Source organism: Micrasema longulum, unplaced genomic scaffold (assembly GCF_059751315.1).
Source record: "Micrasema longulum isolate JH-2025_06_02 unplaced genomic scaffold, ASM5975131v1 h1tg000194l, whole genome shotgun sequence".
NCBI classification, from domain to species: domain Eukaryota; kingdom Metazoa; phylum Arthropoda; class Insecta; order Trichoptera; family Brachycentridae; genus Micrasema; species Micrasema longulum.
The window spans coordinates 278,080-300,834 of record NW_028277399.1 but is presented as its reverse complement, the minus strand read 5'-3'; the positions used below and the strand labels follow the sequence as shown (position 1 = coordinate 300,834).

At 33.2% G+C, this 22,755-nt stretch overlaps 1 protein-coding gene across 20 annotated transcripts in view; it reads right to left on the bottom strand.

The window, feature by feature from the left end:
• LOC148283814 (inter-alpha-trypsin inhibitor heavy chain H4-like) overlaps positions 1 to 13,791 on the bottom strand; it is a 59,625-nt gene extending 45,834 nt beyond the window's left edge. For all 20 annotated transcript variants that reach the window (XM_088243171.1, XM_088243178.1, XM_088243173.1 and 17 more), the window contains exon 1: positions 13,468 to 13,791. In XM_088243171.1, coding sequence (XP_088099297.1) covers positions 13,468 to 13,475 — 8 coding nt within the window. In that variant the 5' untranslated portion in view covers positions 13,476 to 13,791. The remainder of the gene's footprint in view (positions 1 to 13,467) is intronic.
• Positions 13,792 to 22,755: the final 8,964 nt, after the last annotated feature.

The window sequence follows — 22,755 nt, the reverse complement described above, 5'->3', positions numbered from 1 at the left end:
TTATTTTATACCACGCCGCTGAAGATCAAGTCCTGTGTCTTGAAAAAGAATGAAGAATTTAAAATTCAAATAATGATTAGTTCTTCACTTTTGCTTAAACTCTTTACTCTTGTGTTAAAATTTATTATTGTTTAATATAAATATTTATACAGGGTGTTCTTTAAACCCTGTCACATCCGAAATCACGATGATCTCTATGAGCAAGGAGACATATTGGCACATTAAAATATTTTTTTATAACGAATAAAATTTAAAAAAAAAATTATATCAAAAAAAGCAAATGGTTGCCTACTTCTGCAGGGGTGAATCGAGGAGGGGGAAGGGGGGAGTCTGATACTGCGCCGCGCTCTCCTCACTTCTCCCCTGCAGAAGTAAGCAACTATTTGTTTTTTTACAAATTAAAAAAAAAAAAAAAACTTTGTTCTAAATATTTATTTAAATATGCTAATATGTCTTCTTGCCCATACTGATCATCGTGGTTTCGGATGTGACAGGGTTTAAAGATCACCCTGTATAAACCATGAAGTAAACTTTTTAACTTTCCTTTTAAGGCACTTTTTTTTCTTCTTCTCTTCCTCTTTTTTAAAAACTGCTGTTTTCTTTTTTACCATTACCATTGTATACTTTTCTCGATGTTTTTGTTTTTTTTTTAATATTATGTATGTCATTTTTGATGTATTTTTTTTCACTGGTTTTATTGTAATTATGTAAAAGGGTCATGGAACCGTAAATAAATAAATATAATAAAACTCATAATAAATACGATACAATAAACTGTTATTTAATATTACTAATAAATCAAAACAAAACGACTGTTCTGTGTTCAAGGCTACGCTTTAGAATAATTTAGTAATCACGCACAGGTCAATGTGATAATTATATTAATAGCAATTACAAAATAAATTAAGAGTCTAGGGAATGAATGTACCACTATAGTCCCGAAAATGTAAGATGATTAGAATGACAGTTGTCAGAAAAACTGACGACATAACTTTGTAGTAACGTCTAAGGAGTGATTTATATTGACACACAAAAAATTATTCGTATTTGGTAAGTTAATTTATTTTTTTAATACAATTTTTGACATATAAATCAATGTAAATATATAAAATCAGCTTTAAAACTAAAATAAACATAAATATTAATGACGTTCTTACAAGGTTACATCATTTTGCAAAAACGTTAGAGATGGGACAAATTGATTGTAAATTGATCGAATATAAAAATAATTCGTTTGATAATAGGTGCGAAGGTTTTCATAATGTTCACGAAAAAAGTATAAATGTCTTATTTTTGGTAAATAATTGTATTCAACACACTAATTTTGCAACACGGACTTGTTTTTTCGTTTTTTTATCAATTTTCGAAAACAGAGTTTCATGATTGCATGAAATAACTGATAAAATCGATGTGATCAGTGATCAGTAATTTCCCATCACTAATGAAATTAATTTGACAGCTGTCATTCTAATGAAACTTTATTAGTAATGTAACGCTGGTCTACATAGGATACAAGACTTGATATATCTCTCTTATTTATTTAAATTATGAAGCTGTATTTCTCGCAGTCTTCAAATGGACATTTTCATATCGGATTTGGAAAGTTACATTTGTATAAATATGCTGGATTATAATCCAAAAAATATTCATCCTTAATATGCGAACAATAATTACACGAATGAAAGAGATGCCAATACCACGATAAATCTGTTTCACTGTACAAAAAAAGAGTACGAGAATATAACTTATAACAAGGAAGACAAAGAGGCTTTTTTGTTTCCGGTATTTGTGTGAAAGAGACAAAAACTAAAGAAGAAATTCGTTCAATCAGTCGGTTATTGGCAGTAAGCGGGAGTGCACGTTAGTTGTATGACCGGCGCATTTATGACTTTCAATTTATTTTGCTATAACAGGCCTAATTTTACAAACGAAGTGATACGCACTGGACGCAGACTAGGGAGCGGCTAGAAAATAAAAGCCATTTTTTAGGATTTTGTACGTAATTAGTCTTTCCCTGATTCAGGCTAGACAAGCATAGCGTCTGAAGAACTAGATGGCGGTTAGCTGAAAATACGTGTTTTAGTGTAACCTTGATCGTTCTCTCCCTGGACTCTTAAAATATTGTAATTATTTCAATCATATTACGTTTAAAAAATAAAAAATTGTTTTAGAAAATATAATTTAATGTTCCAAATTTATTATACATACTAATGACAACAATAGACTACTAAACTAAGCCAAAATTAAAATAAAAAAAAATAGTATCGTATATCAGCTGATTCTTTAAAGTTTTGTAATTTTTGAAATTACTCCGTGTGTGATGTAACAAGTTCTCTTCGGTGAGTTCTACTCATTGGTGAATTAGTTTCCCGTAAACCGGAAATCTATCAAAACTCTCCATCATTGGTTAATTCACAAAAACTCATGACGTCATTCAAAGAAGTTAAATTTCAATATTTTTTTCATGCGTTTTCGAGAAACTTAGCCAGACAATTAAATGCCCTAATTTTTAGCGCGAGTAAAAAAAGATTTTTTATATTCGATTTCCCATAGCTCTGAACTCTATCATTGGATGGGAGAGAGATTATTTTTTTAATTAATTTAAGTACATGCAAATGATTTATTTTACTACTTGCACGTTAGATGCTAATATAGGAAAATATTGCATACTACAAATATCGATAAAAATATTAGAAATGGATTTAGAAAGCTGTATTTTCAAAATCAATATTGATATTGTAGAGAAATGCTTTCTTTCTGAAGCGTAAGACTGATTATCTTACCTTCATGCAACAAAAATGATCAAGATACGCTGCGATTAGTGTACCAATGCAGTGCCCTATGCACCATTAGGTGCAGAAAGGGAATTATGATTATTATGAAAGAAATGCTTTTATACATAACATTGAAATAGGAATTATAAAAAAAATTGTTTTGCATTGATAATTGTGACGTCAAGATTCGTGACGATGTTCTACAAAAATTTGAACTCTTAAAAAACAAGTTCAAAATTAACATGAATCATGACGTATTACGGGCGTGGTCAATGCAATGACTTAAATTAAAAAATTACAATGAATTAAAAAATTACAAATCAAAAAAAATAAATTATGCTACTAATAAGTCGCATCGTACTGTCGGCCTCGTGGTGTAGTGGTCAGCTCGTTTGCCATGCCTGCTATGCAAGAGGTGTCGGGTTCGATTCCCGACATGGTTGATGCGAAATATTTCTTTAAATCGGCGTTTTAACACTAGAATATTTCATAGCCCTGGCATTTTGGCACCCCTGCTTTTCAATTTGTTTATTAATGATGTTGCTAAATCATTCTCTTACTCTCGTTTTTGGCTCTTCGCGGACGACAACAAAATTCTCAAAATAATTCAAACTTTACAAGACTGCTTTCTTCTTCAATCAGACATTAACTCTTTTAACCGATGGTGTAAAGTCAATAAATTAGAACTAAATATTAAAAAATGCAAAATAATGTCATTTCATAGAACAAAACAACCAATTTCCTTCGAGTACCTATTAGAAAACTCCAAAATTGATGTAGTCAAGTCCATCAGAGATTTAGGAGTTGTTTTGGACTATAAACTGACATACAACGAGCATATAGATAATACAGTAAATAAATCACTGAAATTACTTGGCTTCATTAACAGAATATCCTCTGATTTTACTAATGTCCGTACAATCAAAACTCTTTATTGCTCAACTGTTCGCCCTCTTCTTGAATATGCCTCAGTGGTCTGGTCTCCATTCTATGTCAATCGCATAAATCACATTGAATCAGTCCAACATCGCTTGCTTCGAAAAATAGCGTGGATGCTTGGACTAGAGAGAGATAATTATTCTTATGCTGAAATAGAGTCGATGTTAAATATTTCTAGTCTACAAAAACGTAGAACTAATATTGACTCCATATATATGTTCGGCATACTAAATGGTATAATCGATGTTCCATCATTACTGGGACAAGTAAAATTCAATATTCCGACTCGTAGATTGAGAAACAATGAAGTACTGTTCATCGATCAGCATAGAACAAACTATGGCCTAAATTCTCCAATGACCCGCCTTTGTCGTATTGTTAACTCAAGACAGGATCTGGACTTTTTTGGTTTAAGTTTACAACGATTTAAACGAGCACTAAATAAATAGTCCAGATCTTGTCTCGATGTCCCTTATGTTTGTCAATGCTTCTTTCTTTTTTCTTTAAATGTTTTAAACTACTCTTTTATTGTAATATTTAAACCTTATAAATTGTATACATGGACAATGTCCGTTAATAAATAAATAAATAAATAAATAGCCCCTGGAATGGCATCTGAAGACTGATAATCTTTCCTTCATATAACAAAATTGATCAAAATACGCTGCGATTGGTGTACCAATGCAGTTCCCTATGCACCGTTAGGTGCGAAAATTGAATGAAGAACAATAAGTAGTAAAAAATATTTTTTTTAGGAGACAGTTTTTCATAGACCCTTGTTATCTTAAAATTGTAAAAAAAAGTAATATTTCTCTATTATAAAGGCACGTCTAATAAAGTGGGCCGGTGGTGTATGTAGTTTTTTTTTATGACATCAAATTGAAAGGGGTCTAAAAAGTTGCATTTTGGATAACATTGAACGTAAAAATTATTAAAAAATATATTTCATATTACTTTTGGCCCTCAACCAAGGTTAGATGTTTATCACTGTCTGAATATTTTGTTAATCTATATTGATAAAATATTTTTTTTTAGTAAAGATATAACTTTATCACATTACAAATTCAAACATGTTTTGAAACTACCGAAATGCAAAAAGTTTACACTCCGCGGAACTGATTCCGTTGAGCGCCTGGCTAATATTGACGAAAACAATGGCTTTTTAAAACAATGCTACCCATTTATTACAAAACTCACGCCCTTAGATGCTTATTAAATAAGGTTTAATGCACATTATACAATTTAATTGGACTGATTTTCCTGCTTAAATACGAAATGACAGCAAAAATCGAAATTTTCGGAAACTACAAGCTCTGGTTGAGGGCCAAAAGTAGTATAGAATATATTTTTTAATATTTTTAAGTAATCCAAAAGGCAACTTTTTAGACCCCTCTTATTTCAAAATCCGGAAAAAAATTATTGGCCTACCCTAATGTCTAAGGATTAGGATCTATCTTTCTTTGGAACGCTTGAATTTATTTATTTTTGTTTTTACTATTGTACTATATTATGTTATTTTTATTATTGTATATACCTCGCACTTTTCGCATTTGGATCACCGTGTAAAATATTGAATTTAATTGAATCAGAACTTAAATAATATTTATTTTTATGTTATCCGTAAAAAGCTCTGTAAACATGTTTTTTTTCTAAATAAAGACTAGTAAAAAAATATCTTGTCATAATTTAACCAAATGCCGGGTCATTTTATTTATTAACCTTTTTGTACATACATATTTGTACATTGGCGGGCTTATTGCCAAATTGCAATTTCTTCCAAGCAAACAATAAAATAAAAAATGTCATTTATTTTAATTTAGTTTAAATACGCATGCGAGAAAAAAAATAGTTACCAAAATAGACCTGCACGAGGTTCGAATCCCGCCCTACCACAACTTGTTTCCTGTTTTCTAACTCAGGTATTTATGACTAAGCGAAATTGGCATCAAAATTGGAATTCTGTAGAACTAAAATTATCAGGACCCCAGACCCCATTTTATATTTTAATTAATTAGAAGGGGGAATTTCGGTATGTATGTTGAAAATGAAAAATGAGCTTTTAATAATTAAATAAAAATGCAACATTTTTACATGCTAAGCGTGGTTGCAAGGGCAGTACATTAGTACAGTGTGTAATGAAAGTCATCGCTTGCTGAACATCTCGGTCAAAGTAAGCTGTTTGACTGTCATCATCCGTTTTCGGGCAGCCAAGTCGGTATTTTGCAAATCGCAGTACGTTTTCATCTTAAACTTTTTTTTGTGAAATTCTGAAAGCGATTTGGATAATCAGCGTTTCGGATAATCGATCGTAAAATTGAGTTGGAGTTCGGATAATTGGAGATCGGCCTTATTCGGTAAATCAAAGGAATGCAAATATTACTTTTAATATTTAAATTTCTATAATTAAAATATAAATAAAAGTTATAAAAACTTGATTTAAAAAGTTTTATTTGCTTTTCGTTCTGGTTTTGTACTAGGATTTTGGATTTATGAACATAATAACGATGGTACGCCGCCATAAACTAGCAGGTCGTCACATTTGTTCATGGCGATAGTTAGAGAACCGGCCATCGATACAAGCTACGAAAAAAAAAATCCATCGGAATCCATCTTCTCTTCCCGAAAAATCTGAGACCTAAAGTATACCGACGATGCGGTCATAATTAACGATTCAGTCGGGGGTTTTCAGGCCACTGTAGATAGCCTAAATAGGTACTCCGCATGCATGGGTTTAAAAACCAATATTGCAAACACTTATGTACTGTGTAACACTTCGTGCCTTGATGCTCAAAATCATCGAAAGGGTCGAGAGTTTCAAATACCCGGGAGTATGTTACAAAAAATGGCAGCTTTCATAAAGAAGGAAGTGCGGCTAGGAGTAGCAGGCGCCACCAAATGCCATCTATATAACTCTTGCATAGCACCTATTCTCCTCTACGGATGCAAATCGTGACACCTCACTGCAAAACACCGAAACAGCAAAATATTGAGTTTTGAGAATAGGTATCTCAGAAGAATCTCGGGTGTGCGGTGGTTTGACTTTGTTCGGAATGAAGTAATAAGAGAACGGACGCAGCAAACTCCGGTGGCAACTGCCATCAAACGGACGCGATACGGTTAGGTTGGCCATATACTGGGGATACCTCCTGAGAGCCTAAACCACGCTTGCCTACTTTACAAGGCATCGGGTTCTCGACGTCCTGGACGTCCGCCCTGACTGTTAATCGGTATTTTATGTCAGAACCACGGAACGCGAACCTGACTTGGAGGATAGAGATGCGGAGGCTCTTTATGGACACCATGTGCTACTAGGGAGCGGACATGAAATGATGATCATGAATTATTCAATTATAATATCTACTATCTACTATGTTGCGCACATTAGCCGTGAGCCATGACACGAGTCGAGTTAAATAGTCGAGTATGAAAAGCATCGGTCAGCAACCCTTACCACAATATGCAATCAATTACATATTACCTAACCGGATTCAGATATTCTATACTGTATACACTAGAAATATTATGCAAAACGTCTTGCATACTAATTCCACTTATTCCGTTCAACGGCATTAAAACGTGTTTTAAACTCTTAAATAAATATGTATTACCAAATTTTACAAGCGGCTGGCATTTTAAATTGTGGATGGTTGACACGTAACGCTACGCAGAAAAATGTCTTAAAAAAACTTAAGGTAAAGTTAAAATAATAAAGGAATCATAGGATGGGGTGGAGCTTACAAGACATTTACGTCCACTTTTGACTGCCCAAAGAACAATCGCTAAAATTATACTAAAAAAGTCTAGAATTTACCCTTCAAATTTAATTTTTAACGAACTAGATATACCTTCAATCAATAACATATTTAAAAAAGCATATATCTAATGGTAAAAACCCACTAATTTACAAAATTCTCGAAACCCTAGATTTCCAAATAATTTACCTTTACACAGATGCAACACAACTGTGGCTTTAAATCATTATTCATATGTTGGGAAAAAAAACTTTAATAATCTTCGGGAAATCCTAAAATCAATAGCAAATATTAATACATTTAAATCTAAATAATAAAAAAACACATGAGACCCACCCTATCCTGAACTCCATACCGTGGAAAATTGTGTGTATTTTAGAATATATTAACTTGTTTTAAGAAATCTTTTCAATAAAGTAATTTATTTTTTTTAATATGATACATAAATTGTAAATTAAAATTCTCAACTCACTGTTTGATGCGCCTGAACTATTGATCTAAATAAAATTAAATATCCCAACTAGAAAACTCAGACAAAACTGACTTTTTCATACCGATAACCATAGAACTAACTATGGTTTTCATTCCCCTATGCCCAGAATTCCTAGGTCTGCCAACAAACATACCAGTCTTGATTTCTTTGATAACAAGTTGTCTTCTTTCAAACGATCACTGAATCCAAATCAATTATTAACACCTCTCTCCCGCTTCCACTCCCACCAAGCCTTCTATATACCGTATTGTCTTTCTATTTTTCTTTATAATAATTTTCTATGTAAAAATATGGCGTATATATAAATAAATATTACATATATATGTGTGTATAAAATTTATAAATATATAAAAATAAAGATTAATGTAAACACGAATTTTCACTTTAAAGAGGAAAAAACGTTATAATAACAAAACATTTATAACTTTATACTTACTTTGACAAGAAAAATTTTTCAATAAAAAAAAATCATAAACAAGTACCTAGGTACCTTATCAATGAAAAGTCTTTTTCCTAACAGCGGGCAAGCCAACGTTCGGGCAGAACAACGTCTGTCAGGTGTAATAAATGATCATTTTTTGTAGCTTACATAAAAAAAATCACCGCTCGCCACTGCTAGAAGAGCTAGACAAGTGGTTGCATTACCCGTCGGTCGGTGGCTAAAAGAATTTGCGGATTAGTTCCATGGACCGGTTTATCGGGTCTAATGCAATAACAAGATTGGATCGAATGAAACCTGTATTCCACACAATATTCATATTGACTGGGTACATTGATACTAAATATGTATATTTTACATATTGTTCATGTTTAAAAAAAAAATATTTGAGAAGAAATAATAAGGAAATATTTCACATCAGGAAGGCTTTGAAAAAGAATGTCCCTTTAATCAATAATCAACCAACATTTCAATATAGCCCATTAAACGATGTTACATTCATTCATTTATTTAAATATAACATACACATTACAAACATGCATTCGAGACGTACATATTATTAAAAAAGAAAAAAAATACATGAAATAGATTCATGTCAAAGTAATAGGAGAATCCTGCTCCGGAAAACCCCTTCGGATACATGGAACAGATAAATATCGAGAGCGATGTTGTTCAGCGTAGCGGTAGCCCTTCTAACGGCAGGGTGCTCCTGTATATCGGAGTATGAAACAATCTATGCTGACCGCTGTCTTAGTTAATTATCAGGAACATACAAACCAATGTTCTTCATAATCTCAGAATTATCGACCATACCGCGCAACAATCGATAAAAATGTGTAGTTAAATACACATTCATTTTATATAGCCGAGCATACCCTGGAGAAACTCGGTCGGGTAGAGCCAAGGATAATACCCGTAATGGTCACCCTATACCTATAAAACCCACGCCCCTCCCTTCACCCCCTCCCTCTTTTTAAAACTATTTCTCCCGCAAGATAAAATGTTTTCATAACCTAATCAGTATGTAAGGGTTGCCTACTAAAATGCGTGGCATGTTGGTTTTATATTTTGGTGCAACGACTATGGTAAAGGTGTATAGTGGGTTTTGTCCTGACGAAGAGACGGGTACGTCTCGAAACCGGTAGACATATAAGTCGATAAGTGGTTGTATACAAATATTTAAAATGAGGAATTTCAGTGGTTTAAAAATTGTTTATAGACTATTAAACTAAGTCGAAAATTAAAAAAATATATTATTTTGGACTGTATTATCAGTGCTATGATTTTTAAAAGTTTTGTAATTTGTTGATTACTCCGCACGTGACGTGACTAGTTCTCTTCTGTGAGTTGTTCTGGTTGATTTAAATAAAATTTTGACGTCATTTAAAGTAGTTCATTTTTATTTTATTTTTTCATACATTTTGGAGAAATTTCGCCGTAAATTGAAATGCTCTAATTTTTACCGCGTATAAGAAAACATTTTTAATATCTTATTTCCCGTAGCACTGAGCTTCCTTCGTTGACTTCGAAAGTTATTTAATTTACAATCATAATTATATCTATGAACTACTAAAATAAGCATATTCGATATTTTCAATACGAATTCGGTTAATTAATTGAAATGTAGTCTCACTCATTACTATTAACATATTACAACAGAGATAAAGAACATTTAAGAGAAGGTTATTTAGAAGTCTAGGCATCTACAGGGCTTATGACCTGTCAATGGCTGGTTTAAGTGGCCACTTTACACACTGTGTAACATTCACCATTCTGCCTATATTTGAACATATATATTCCTTCAATTCTTTCATCTGTTGATGTTTGTGAAGTTAAAGAGCTGAAACCTTTATTTATGCGGGTGAGATAATTGATAAAATTCAAATGGACAAACTCAAAATGTTGTTCACTCATTACTTTTAAGAAAAGTAGTCGATTTATTTTAAAATATATATTAACTTTGTTTCGTTGAATACGTGTTTTTTTATATTTTTATATTTTATGCAGAAAGCAGCCGGTCCACAATTTTGAAAAAAAATGATATATTGATGTTATCGGGTGCAGTAAGGTCTATTCTATGTTCTGCTAAATACAGCCAGACCGCTTTCATACAAAAAGGTTGTTTTTATCACCTTCTGAAAATGGTGTCCATCACAAAAACGGCATTTCTCAATTTGCAGAAAACACAGCACTAGAAAAATCTTAACGAATTAAAAAATGATTAGTTCATTAAACCCTGTCACATCCGAAACCACGATGATCAGTATGAGCAAGAAGACATATTGGTACATAAAAATATTTTTTTAGAACGAATAAATTTAAAATATCAAAAAAAGGAAATGGCTGTTGACTTCTGCAGGGGTAAAACGAGGAGTGGTAAGGGGGGAGTCTGATACTGCGCCGCGCTCCCCTCACTTCTCCCCTGCAGAAGTAAGCAACCATTTGTTTTTTAAAATACTTTATTTCAAAAAAAATTCTTCGTTCTAAATATTTTTTTAAATATGCTAATATGTCTTCTTGCCCATACTGATCATCGTGGTTTCGTATGTGACAGGGTTTATGGAACATCCTGTATAATTAGATTCTTGTTTGTAATATAAAAAAAAACTCATATATTGATTGTTTATTATTTGTTATAGTCAAATAATTCCAACTGTGGTGTAGATTTGTTTATTCACTCATTTCAAAAAGGTGCTATTATCTACGTTTTACTTTCTATAGCTGGCTGCTTTATGCATAACTACATTTAATTGTACATTGGTGGATGTATTGCCAAATGCCAACGTCTTCCAACCGACTGATAAAAAAAGATGTTATTTAGATAATTTAAGTGTTTGTATTGCTCTAAAAAACGTATTATTTATAAAGTACTAGTGTTGTATTATTATTCTTTTTTATTATTACCTAGTTGAATACTAGCCACTTTACTTGATATGTTGAATTATTCTCCACATTACTTTTTTATATTTATATTTAGAACATAATGAAATTTCCTCATGTTAATTGTTATCTTTTAAAATATAAATAATTGAATTGAAGTAAAAATTATTGTTTTTATCTAATTTATGTTTTATTATTTTTTTATTATTGCGCGATTAAAAAAACATTTGTTTTAAAATGGCAAAATCGTATGATTTCCTCATTTTGCGGGCATTTTACCAGACTACAGACTAAATAATGATTATTCTTAAAAGGAAACGTGGTGAGACTTTTCTTCATAAAAGGACACTAGATCAGTGATTTGTTTACACACTATAGATATTTACTATTGGCGCGACCCTTTTATTTCGTTTTTATAAAAAAATAGTTTATTACGGAAACTAGAACCATCCAAACCCGCAAAAAAGCTCAGTTTTATCTGCTACCTTCGGGCGCACGGCGCACGGCGTACGGCGCCCGGTATACAAATATAACTATTTTTGAAAAACGCAAAACGTACCGATACAGAAAATTTTATTTTAATACTCTGTCTAAAAAAATAACAAAATCGGTTCAGTTTTGAGGTGCGGAAAACGGGACAACGCAACGTCGATGTTTTCTATTCTAACAAAAGGTCTGACATGCAGTTGTCTTTTTCGCACCGTATCGGGGAGGCATCTGCAAGACAGTGACAAGAAAATAATCTTCGAATACCTATTTATCAAAATTCTCTGTTCTCACAATTTATGTAAACCGAAACACAAAAATAATAATGTATGCGTACATTAGGGTGGATCGATAATTTTTTATTTCCGATTTTTTAAATGAAAGGGGTCTAAAATGCTGCCTTTTGGATTACTCGGAATGCAAAAAATTTCAAAAAAATATTCGTTACAACTTTTGGCCCTCAACCAGAGCTTGAAGTTTTCGAAAAAGTCGATTTTTGCGCTAAATCGGCTGTCATTTCGTATTTAAGTAAGAAAATATGCCCAATAAAATTGTATAATGTGCATTAAACCTTATTTACTAAGCATCTAAGGGCGTGAGTCGCACTTTGTTTTCTAATAAATGGGTAGCATTGTTTTAATGAGCCATTGTTTTCGTCAATATTGGCCAGGCGCTCAACGGAATCAGTTCCGCGGAATGTAAACTTTTTGCAATTCGGTAGTTTTAAAATGTGTTCGGAATTTGTAATGTGATTCGGTTATATCTTTACTAACAAAAAATAATTTTATGAATATTGATAATTAACAAAATGTTCAGACAGTTATAAACTTCAAACTTCGGAAACCTCGGAACTTCAAACCATGGAATATTTTTTAAGTTCAATGTGATCCAAAATGCAACTTTTTAGACTCCTTTCACTTTGATGTGTATAAAAATTAAAAAAGCTTCAAACATCATCGGCCTACCCTTAAGTACATATCTAATGTGGACTAAATACAATAATTGATATCAAACTTTCGTTTGTGTTAATTTAATCTTTTATACGATAATGTACTCAAATCTAGCAATAGCAAAGCATTGTCGGGTTCAGCTCGTAACTTATAAAAACCCATGTATGAAAATATTGAATTTTGTGTTACTTTGTATATCTTTAAAGGGAGTAAGTCGTACACGATTTATACAATAATATAAAAAATATATTTGAAAAAAAACAGTAAAGTCACAGTCATTTTTGAAAGACGAAAAATAATGTAATCAAGGTGCTATGCAAATTGCATACGTTCATTTAACCGGGCGTTAATGGAAAGAAAATACATTTCCTAACTATAATTTAAAATACTGAAAGAAATAAGTGTTTGTTGAAATATTTAAGTGTATTTTTACTTAAAGGCATTATTTACATTTCATCTCAATTCAAGGTTGAAATTAAGTTGAAAAATATTAAGGCAAGTATAAAACTAACGTAGAGAATAATATATTGTCATTAAAATAATGTTTTCGTTTGTGCGAGAAATGATTTGTTGTCATTTCGTGCAATGTTCCGACGCGGAGATGAAAATCTAGGAGTTATCTAATAAACATAATCAGAGTAGCGGTCCATTAGATGCGACTCACTCCCGTGTATTTATATACGGACACGACGATGCATTAGAATAGTTCGGCGTATGCCGCGCGTATTATCCAATAAACGTCGAATAGCAGTACCTTATCATGTCGGATGTCGGTTCTCCCCGTTCGCAGTTCCCAGCCGGTGCGGGCACGAGACAGGTTCACGGTCCTCGCAGAAACAGGTGACAGCTAGAGATCGATATTTGGCACAACAAACGAAAGAAACGTCAACACAACACACCGAAATGGCGGACCTGTCAGTTTTCGGTTGACAGACGTTTGCCGCGCATGGGAGCGATTTGATTTTAGAATTTGTGGCTGTTGAACTTGGGCGCGAGCGGCCTGTCACGCATAGTCAGCGGTAGGTACTTTTCCCCTCAGTTGACTCTCCGCTTATAGTTGGACGCTCGCGGAACGACTGAGTTCTACTCGTGCGAAGTATCGTTCGCTAGCCATTAAGATTCCAATTTATGCACAATCAGTATAGGAGGGGATATTGCTATGGTCAAAACGCAAAAACATCAACAAAGTACATAACACTCGTAGCAGGTATTACCGAGCCACTCGGAGATGGAACATTTCAAGTTTATTTCTCAGAATACCAAACATTATGGACGCGGTGATTATTTCCGCCTGAATTAATTTAAAAACAAAATAACTAATGTGAGTTAATGTTAGTTTATAACTACCTGCCGTCTTTTGAAAACATGCTTCTCACATACACAAATTCTTCTACTTGTTTGAGACATTCGTTGTATATATTTATTATGCCGTCAGTAACATCACTTCTCCATTCAAATACCATCACTTTTGACTTTTTTTCATAATTTCACATCACATTCTAGACTATTTGTTGCAAATCCTCCTTGCTGCTTGCTAAAAATAACTGCACCATCAGCGTACGACAAACAACTAGCTGCAAATTTATCAAAAAATGTTTTTACTGACATAAAACAAAAACAAATGTTAGTAAATATTAGTATATAACCACTTACCGAAATTTTTAGTCTACCGGTTTCGAGACGTCCCCGTCTCTTCGTCAGAACGCTCACTACACCAACATGCAAATACTAAAATACTGACACTTTTCACAACATCTTAAATAATCCCACTTCGCCTGTTTATCTGAGAGAGCTCTTCCAACCTCTTTCCCAACACGGACTATCTCTTCGTTCTAGTAAAGAGAGAACCCTTGTAATACCGTGTCACCGCTCTAATTTTCTTGCCTCCTCTTTCACAGTAGTAGCCGCTCGATTGTGGAATAATCTACCCACTAATGTTAGAGAAGCCCCCTTCTTTATTTACATATAAGTCAATATTGAAATTTCACTATCTTAATATTTAAATTGTTCCTTTATCCTTCTTATTTCCTTCCCATCCCCTCTCCTGTCTTCATAGTATAGTGTTATTTTGTTAATAATTTTTTATTTTGTTAATCTTTGTTTATAATTTTTGTATGAAATTGTGAGATTCAATATGTCCATGTATTTGTAATTTTCTCAAACTGAACGGTTTGGGGAAGTAGGAAGAAATTGCCTTAAGGCAATATACCCGCCCTTACATGTTTATATATTGTATATGTATATAAAGTGTTAAATAAATTAAAAAAATTTAGACTTTTTCGCAACTTATGTTTTTACATATTTGTGTTATTGAAATAAATAAAACAGTTTGGTAAACATTGCCAATTTATGTCACGTTTTTCTTACAAGATGGGGAAAACCACTAAACGGTTAATATCCAATACAAATATGTACAACAACTCTGCACACACACATAAATACGTACATATTATTAAAATAATAATATGTAATTCTAGCGACAAAAAAACATGACAATATATTATTTACTCATGTTTCGTGCTACCTAGAAGCTACCTCGTTGAAATAACATCAACAACACGTTTTTTTATCACAACTTTAGAATTAATGTATTTTTTTACGCCAGGAGGGATTTTGATTACCTAATTGATTTATTTCAAGTAGGAAACATTGGAATGGAAATTTATTTAATCGAAAAAGACAGATGAAAGTACGGTGAGTGCTTTTATAATGCAATATCTATATGGTAAAGCCTTACAGTAATAATACGCCACGGACAAAAACCATTACTATATTATTATCAACCTCGAAGTTAGCTAGAGTTTACAGCAATACAACGGGCCATAGGTACTCTGGCCGAGAATTGCGAGCGCAAACCGAAACTGTCCGTTAAACCGTTCCATGCAATAGAGCTTAGGGCTTCTCTGTCGAATTATTACTCTGAGTATAAAACTATTTACGATAGGTGCGAAATGTCGAGATTTGAGCATTGTAGATAAGTATTATCGACAAGATCAAGGTTCTGCGTTGGTTTGGACATGCAGAGCGAATGGACGGTGCAGGAATGGCCAAAAATACTGACTTGATCAATTTTTACCATTTTTTTATTTTTTTTTATTTTAGCGTAGCCGCGGCGCGCTGCCTGGGTCCAGTGGATGAAGAATACAGTTCTGTATGTGTAACCAGCGACGCGATTATGAACGCAATCTTCATCGGAGACGGTATAAACTAACATCGATATTTATGTTCGAAAATGTGTATATTTGTACAATAATTCGAAGTATCTTCGTCGGTAACCTGTAATTGAACATGTTTAGAAAAAAAAAATTGAAACATATTTTATTTTTCATAGAGAAAACTTAATTTTACTTTGTCGATAAAATTGAAGATAAATTTTAACTTCCCGTTACAATACGGAGCCGAAACCCTGGACGAGCGTTTTAAACTCGATGGTTGCTTTTGGGTAAAAATTCAGAATAAGGGAATCGAGAGATAAGTCCGCCTCATTGTGTAGCGTTGACGTGTTTGTCTACCATTCTCGAGGTCCTGGGTTCAATTCCTGGCAGGGACATGAAATATTGATTTAAAAAAATTTGAACTGAAATATTAGGGACGCTCTCACGCTGGACCCGAAACGCCGAAAAAAAAGAGTGCGAACGACACACGGATTTAAAAAAATATATATATGTTTACAACAATATTTTGAGTTTGTCCAAATTTTTGTAGACAAGGACTGGATTCAACTCCCTGGGGAGCTGTTTATATTAACATATTACAACAAAATATTGTTGATAAATTACCTGGTCCATGAAGAAGTACAGAAATTGAAAAAATAATATTCTCAGGCGTTGCCTAGTATGTAGGTGAAATAATTCAATTAGTTGAATCTCACCTGCATAAATAAAGGTTTCAGCTCTTTAACTTCACAAACATCAACAGATGAAAGAATTGAAGGAATATAGATGTTCAAATATAGGCAGAATGGTGAATGTTACACAGTGTGTAAAGTGGCTACTTAAACCAGCCATTGACAGGTCATAAGCCCTGTAGATGCCTGGACTTCTATATTACCTTCTCTTAAATGTTCTTCATCTCTGTTGTAATATGTATATATGTTTACGCTTTTGCAAATACGTTATTATGCTTTTTTTGCCCATTCTTATTCTTATTCTTAGAGGTGGGGGCCAAGCTCCTGACGTCACTGCGACCTGTGAAGATCTATTGTGACGGGTTCTCGTAAATAGTTCTCGCCCTCCAAGCCCAGGTCTATATTTATAGGCTCTTTAGCCTGGCTACTGTGTGGAAGGCGAGAGTTTACATTTTGCTAAATCTCCTCCTCCAAGCCCAGATCCGTAAAGTATCGGGCTATTAGGTAGGGAGCGAGCTCTTTAACATCCTCAGGTTTAACCAGTGGTCCCCCGAAGATGAGGCTCCTTTTATGATGTAAAGCATTACATTCACATAGAATGTGTATACAATGAAAGCATCCACCCCTTTCCCGAAACTGTTCATAAAGACTTGAGTCTTTCTTCAGTTTCGCATATCAATATCATTTTTTTTTTTAAACTAATTAAACGAAAATTTAATATTTCTTTACAATCAAACCGCAAAAATAACAAAACAAATAAACTTCAAAAACTTTCATTGTACCCTTCACTGCAGTATTGTCAGTTTGTGATCAATCAAATACACATGGTCAGCACAATCACCTTTTTCTAATTTCCCAGTATGACAGTGGAGGAATACAGTGTTAGTTCCAAATTGAGACCGCGGCCGCACGCTCCAGATCCCGCATCGGAAAAGAAGAAGAACGTAGTAATACAAACAAATTAATCAAACGACACGAAACCCAAATACATATAGGAAACATTAGAATAATTTGCCCTATACAACATGCACTCAATCAACAGAAGAAAAACAATACGTATCTATAACAAATCACAGTGGAACATCAAATTATCAAGACACTACCGGCAAAATTCTAACACAGATCCTAACATGATCCCTATCGAACTCAGGCGAAATTACTTTTCGTCATAGTACTGAATTCCTCGCAAAAAACCATTTTCCTAATACCAACAGTAGAAACAATCCTAAGCAAAGACCTTAATCGTATTAACAATCTCACAGACCTTAAAGCAGACGAAACGGGTCCTAGAGCATGGTCGGCGCGTGGTTCTCTTGAGTTAGTCTACTATATAGATTTGTAATTTACCATTTCCCTTCTATGGGATGTGTATAGGTGTTTCCTCATCTGCACTGCGGAACCTACATCTAGAAGTTTTGGAAAGGTTAATTCTAGCGCGGTGTTTGTTCGATCTGCAGTGCCCTGGGCGGACTCTGGTGATAACCCTTTCCTCAATTTCGGCTGAGCTTTATTAGGTCGAAGGAAAACCTTTGCGAGTACCCTTCTATCAGTTCCTCCGCATGGTGCTGACCAGGTACTTTTTGCCAGAGCATAGCGCTCTACTTCCTGGCCCATGACCTGAGCTCGTTACGAGGAGCACATTTGGACAACCCACAGTAGGACTCGGGGCCTATCGGGGCTGCCTTAGCTCCCAGCCTTGCCAGTTCATCAGCTGCCTCGTTACCGTCGATGTTTGAGTGTCCAGGTACCCAAATTAATGTCACACTGTTACACTCACCGGCACAATTAAGCGCCCGTAGGCATTCCAAAGTTAATTTTGAATTAATCTCGACAGGGTTCAGTGCTTTTAGAGCAGCCTTAAAAATGGTAAATTAATTTCTTAATGTATCATCCGTATCTCTTCGGATATTGACATCTTTCATATTAGTGTAAAAAAGTTTAGAGAGGGTAGCATTCTTTCTCTATAATTGCTGGGTATTTTTATTTTACCTTTTTGTATATTTAAATTTTAGTATTAATTTTTTCGTTTTATGTATGCATTGAACTTTTTTGTAATGTACATAAACGAAAGATATACCGATAAAGCTCAAGTATTCCGTTTTACCGAACTGCTTCGCTTATTTGATTTATCCTTAGTGCTTTAAGTACTTTAGAACTATAATTTTGCATTTTTAATTTTTAAATATATAATAACACAGAATCACGTAACTCGATGTGGATTTTCCCAATGAGTCCATAATTACTGCCCAATTTCATGCTTTTTTTTTCTAAGAATAGAATCAATTTGATACGATTCTTGTTACTTTATAATATTACACTTCATGCGGCTCCAAAAACAACACAATAATATGTTATGTGGCCCACGCGATAACCTTACGAACTTTAAATATAATTTAATGCCGCTATTTTAACACGTTTTGTACTGTGTACCCTTATCAAGAAAAAGACGCCAGCGATAATTTTAACCATGGTAAAAAATATTTTTGTACATATTTAATCTTTGAAAAAGCTGATGATTCTGAAATCCCAAACCGATTTTTTGTTGTTGTTTTAATCAAAGTTTATTATGAATTGTGATAAAGTGGTTAAAAATAATAAAAAAATGGCAAACCAAATTTAATTAAATGCTGTTTTATTCGTGTAATGAGAAAAAATTCAATCATAATATGTAGGGAAGCACGGGTAGGAGTGAACCCTTTTTTTAAAAAAACCGTTGTTCTGGGAAAAGCAGAGAAATAAACTAGCAGAGTAAACTGCCTTTGTTAGCTATGTTTATGTGATAATAATAAAACAAATTTTATAATATGTTTAAATTCTTTATTATTTTAGTAAATACAGCAAGACACCTACTGGCTCACTTCTACCCATGTACGGGTAGGATTGAACCAAGTAGTGGGTAGAATTGAACCATTTTCACGATGGTGCTGTTATCAAAATAAAACCAGCTAAAAGTAAAACAATTTTTAGCCTAAATATTTTTTTTACTCAAGTTTATATAAAAATAATGTAATCAAAAGTTAAAGTGAAGAGAAATAAGTATTTAAATATTACTCCAAATTAACGAAGGTTCGAAGGTTTTAGTGAAAAAGACAAAAAATCAACGAACGTTCATACAATCAAATTGAACTGGAAATTTGTAATGGCAGTGTTGTCTTTTTGTTGTGCCTGAATACCTTGGCTGGGAAAGAGTCAATCTAACATCATTTAGAGCTACAGTAGAAATATCAAGAATGTCTGGCATCATAAAAAAAAAAACTATTTTTACAGAAATCTCTTGTCTTACATTATCAAAACTAAATACATTCCCAACATAGAATATATCAGACTTTTTAGCAATAGTAAATTTAACCAAAAGGAAGCTTGCTTCACTAGAATCTCCATTGAAATCATTATGTTAATCTTTATCTTGAATAATTAAGTCTTCAAATTCACCATCTGAATCTGATGAATTCTCCAATACTCGTTTTTCTTCTGATTCATTTTCGCTGATCATCAAGTCTTGATGTATGGGTTTTTTAGCTAGCCTTTCATTACGTGACCTGTTCATAATTTCCTCTTTTTCAGGAATATCCGTAGCAATAATTGATTGACCTTTTTTCCTTTCCTTTCTTATGTCATTCCTTTTTGCTACCTTTAGAAAGCCTTTGAAATTCTGAGGGTTAACAAATATACTAGATGATGTTGACGGCTGATCAGCTATGATAACAATGTCCTTTTGTCTGACAGCTTGAGAAGATGAAATGTTGTCTAAGTCCTTAATACCTTTAACGTTAGAAGTTGTGATATGAGACGCAGAAACGTTAAGATTTACTGGTTGTTCGGATACATTTTGGGTGATGTGATAAGTTGTGGAAGAGTTGGACTCTTCTTTATCCATAGCTCTGTCTGTAACAAAGCAGCACAAAAATTTTACTTTTGTGAATAAATTTCTGCCAAATAGAAATATTCCTGTTTTTATAATGCAGCTATTATATTACCAGAAGTCATGGTTTCTTCATAAGCAATTCCAGCACATGATGTCACATTGTAAATTTGAAACGTTTTGCCAGAATTATAAAGGATTCATGCATTTATAGCCGCATTATATGCAGTTTAAAAGGTCCCAAAACACCCACATCAAGTGGGTTGCTATTCATTTGTTAAGTGAGATGGTAAAGTCAGAATAGTAACTCCATGTTCTTTTACCTCATTGATTACTGCTATGGACAAGTGCGCGTCGTAATTATCATATATCAGTAACGATGAGTTTTCTTTGCAGCTGGAAGTGCATTTTATAAAATGCTTCATCTAAAGTTGGTTCAGTCCTCCTCAAGCACCCAAAATAAGTTAAATAATTTAATATATATATATATATACAGTTCCAGGCACTATATAATTTAATACTTCGTTTACTTAGTTTTGAGTCCCTTTTCGTTGTTTAGAACTAATCAGCAAGGTGTCAAATGCTTCATAAAAAGTACGTAAATTTTATTTTAGCGTCGAAATGCGCCAGTGACCTTGTCCGCCCGAGAACCCGTGACGAGATACAGGCGGCAACTGGATGTGCAGGACGAGCACGAGTATGCGACACGTTGGTCAAGTTTGAACATGTTTCGAATCGTATTTCACAGTAATATGGTAAATGATTCAATCCTCTCCGTGGCTCACTTCTACCCGTGCTCCCCTATCCTATTACATTGCCAAAAAAGGGGTTAATAATCATTCATTCACAGGCATGGGTGGTTCCCGGTTGTGTCCCTTGCAATCAACTAATGTATGATTATCATATATAATAATAAGTTGACCAAACCGTATTGGTTTGTTTTTTTCCGTTTTTAAAACAGTTTCATAATGTCGAACTATGAGATTTCAATTATAAAACTGTTTGTTTTACGTCTTTTGACGTTTAGACATCAGTTTGGTCATACATGAATCAAAGTGTAATCACATGCAAAAAAACACAATTAACCACTCTCTACCCCTGCATGAAAATTCAGAATAGCACCCCAAATAAAAATCCCATAAAAAATCGAGCAAGATTAGTCGGCCTTACAGTGTGACGGTCAGTAGGTTCGCCCGCCGTTAAATAAATAAAAATCATTAAAAAAAAAACAAATTACAACAGAGATGGAGAACATTTTAGAGAAGGGAATATGGAAGTCTAAGCATTTACAGGGCTTATGACCTGTCGTTGGCTGGTTTAAGTGTCCACTTTACACACTGTGCAACATTCACCACTTTGCCTATGTTTGAGCATCCATATTTCTTTAATTCTTCCATCTGTTTATTTTAGTGAAGTTAAAGAGCCGAAACCTTTGTTGTTGTGAGGAGATTCATTTGATCGAATTATTTCCCATACTAGGGCAACGCCTGAACAATTTTATTTTTTTTAAACTTCTTCTTGGACCAGTTGGTTTTATTACAATATTTTGAGTTTGTTCAAATGTTTGTAGACAAAAGACTGGATTTCACCCCCTTGGGACCACGTTAAGTTTAGTACATATTTCCACATGTACTAAATTCTCCCGTTCTCGGCTCTCCTCCTGTATTTCATGGGTAGGAGAAGCTAGATCTAGATAACATTTTTTTATTATTTTTTTTTACCATTTAGTACATATTGTTCAAAATTTTTTAAACTACTTTATTAGTGTTTTTTTTTATTTTTTCGTTTAATTTCTTGATTTTATGTATAAGTACAAAATATTTCTTTTTATTTTTTTTTACATCATTATAATACATTTTTATACATAAAAATATACTATTTACCCAACTAAATTATTTTACAAAAAACTTTTTTTTTCATTTTGTGTTATTCAAAATCGTTTTCTTAGTTTTTTTTTTACTGGCTCAAAGTATTTTTAATACCAAATTATTATTTTTTCAATAATTTTATAACTAGTATTATTTTTTTTATATTGTTTGTAATTATCAGACTTTCTTAAATTATAAATTAATGATGGTGTTTTAAATGCTCTGTATTACTTACAATTATATAAACATTTGTGTATATTTAACGAATTAGTAATTAACTTAGTAACTTTGAAGACAAAGCTATTTTAAACATGATTTGTGTGGAATTTAGGGATTTCAATATTATTTTGGTGTCTGGGTGACTTATTCATCTCAAATTCATTTATTTTTTCCTCTTTGTAAATTTGTATAAAATAATTTATTTTATAAATAGTGTCTATTGTATGAACTTTAAATCATATATGT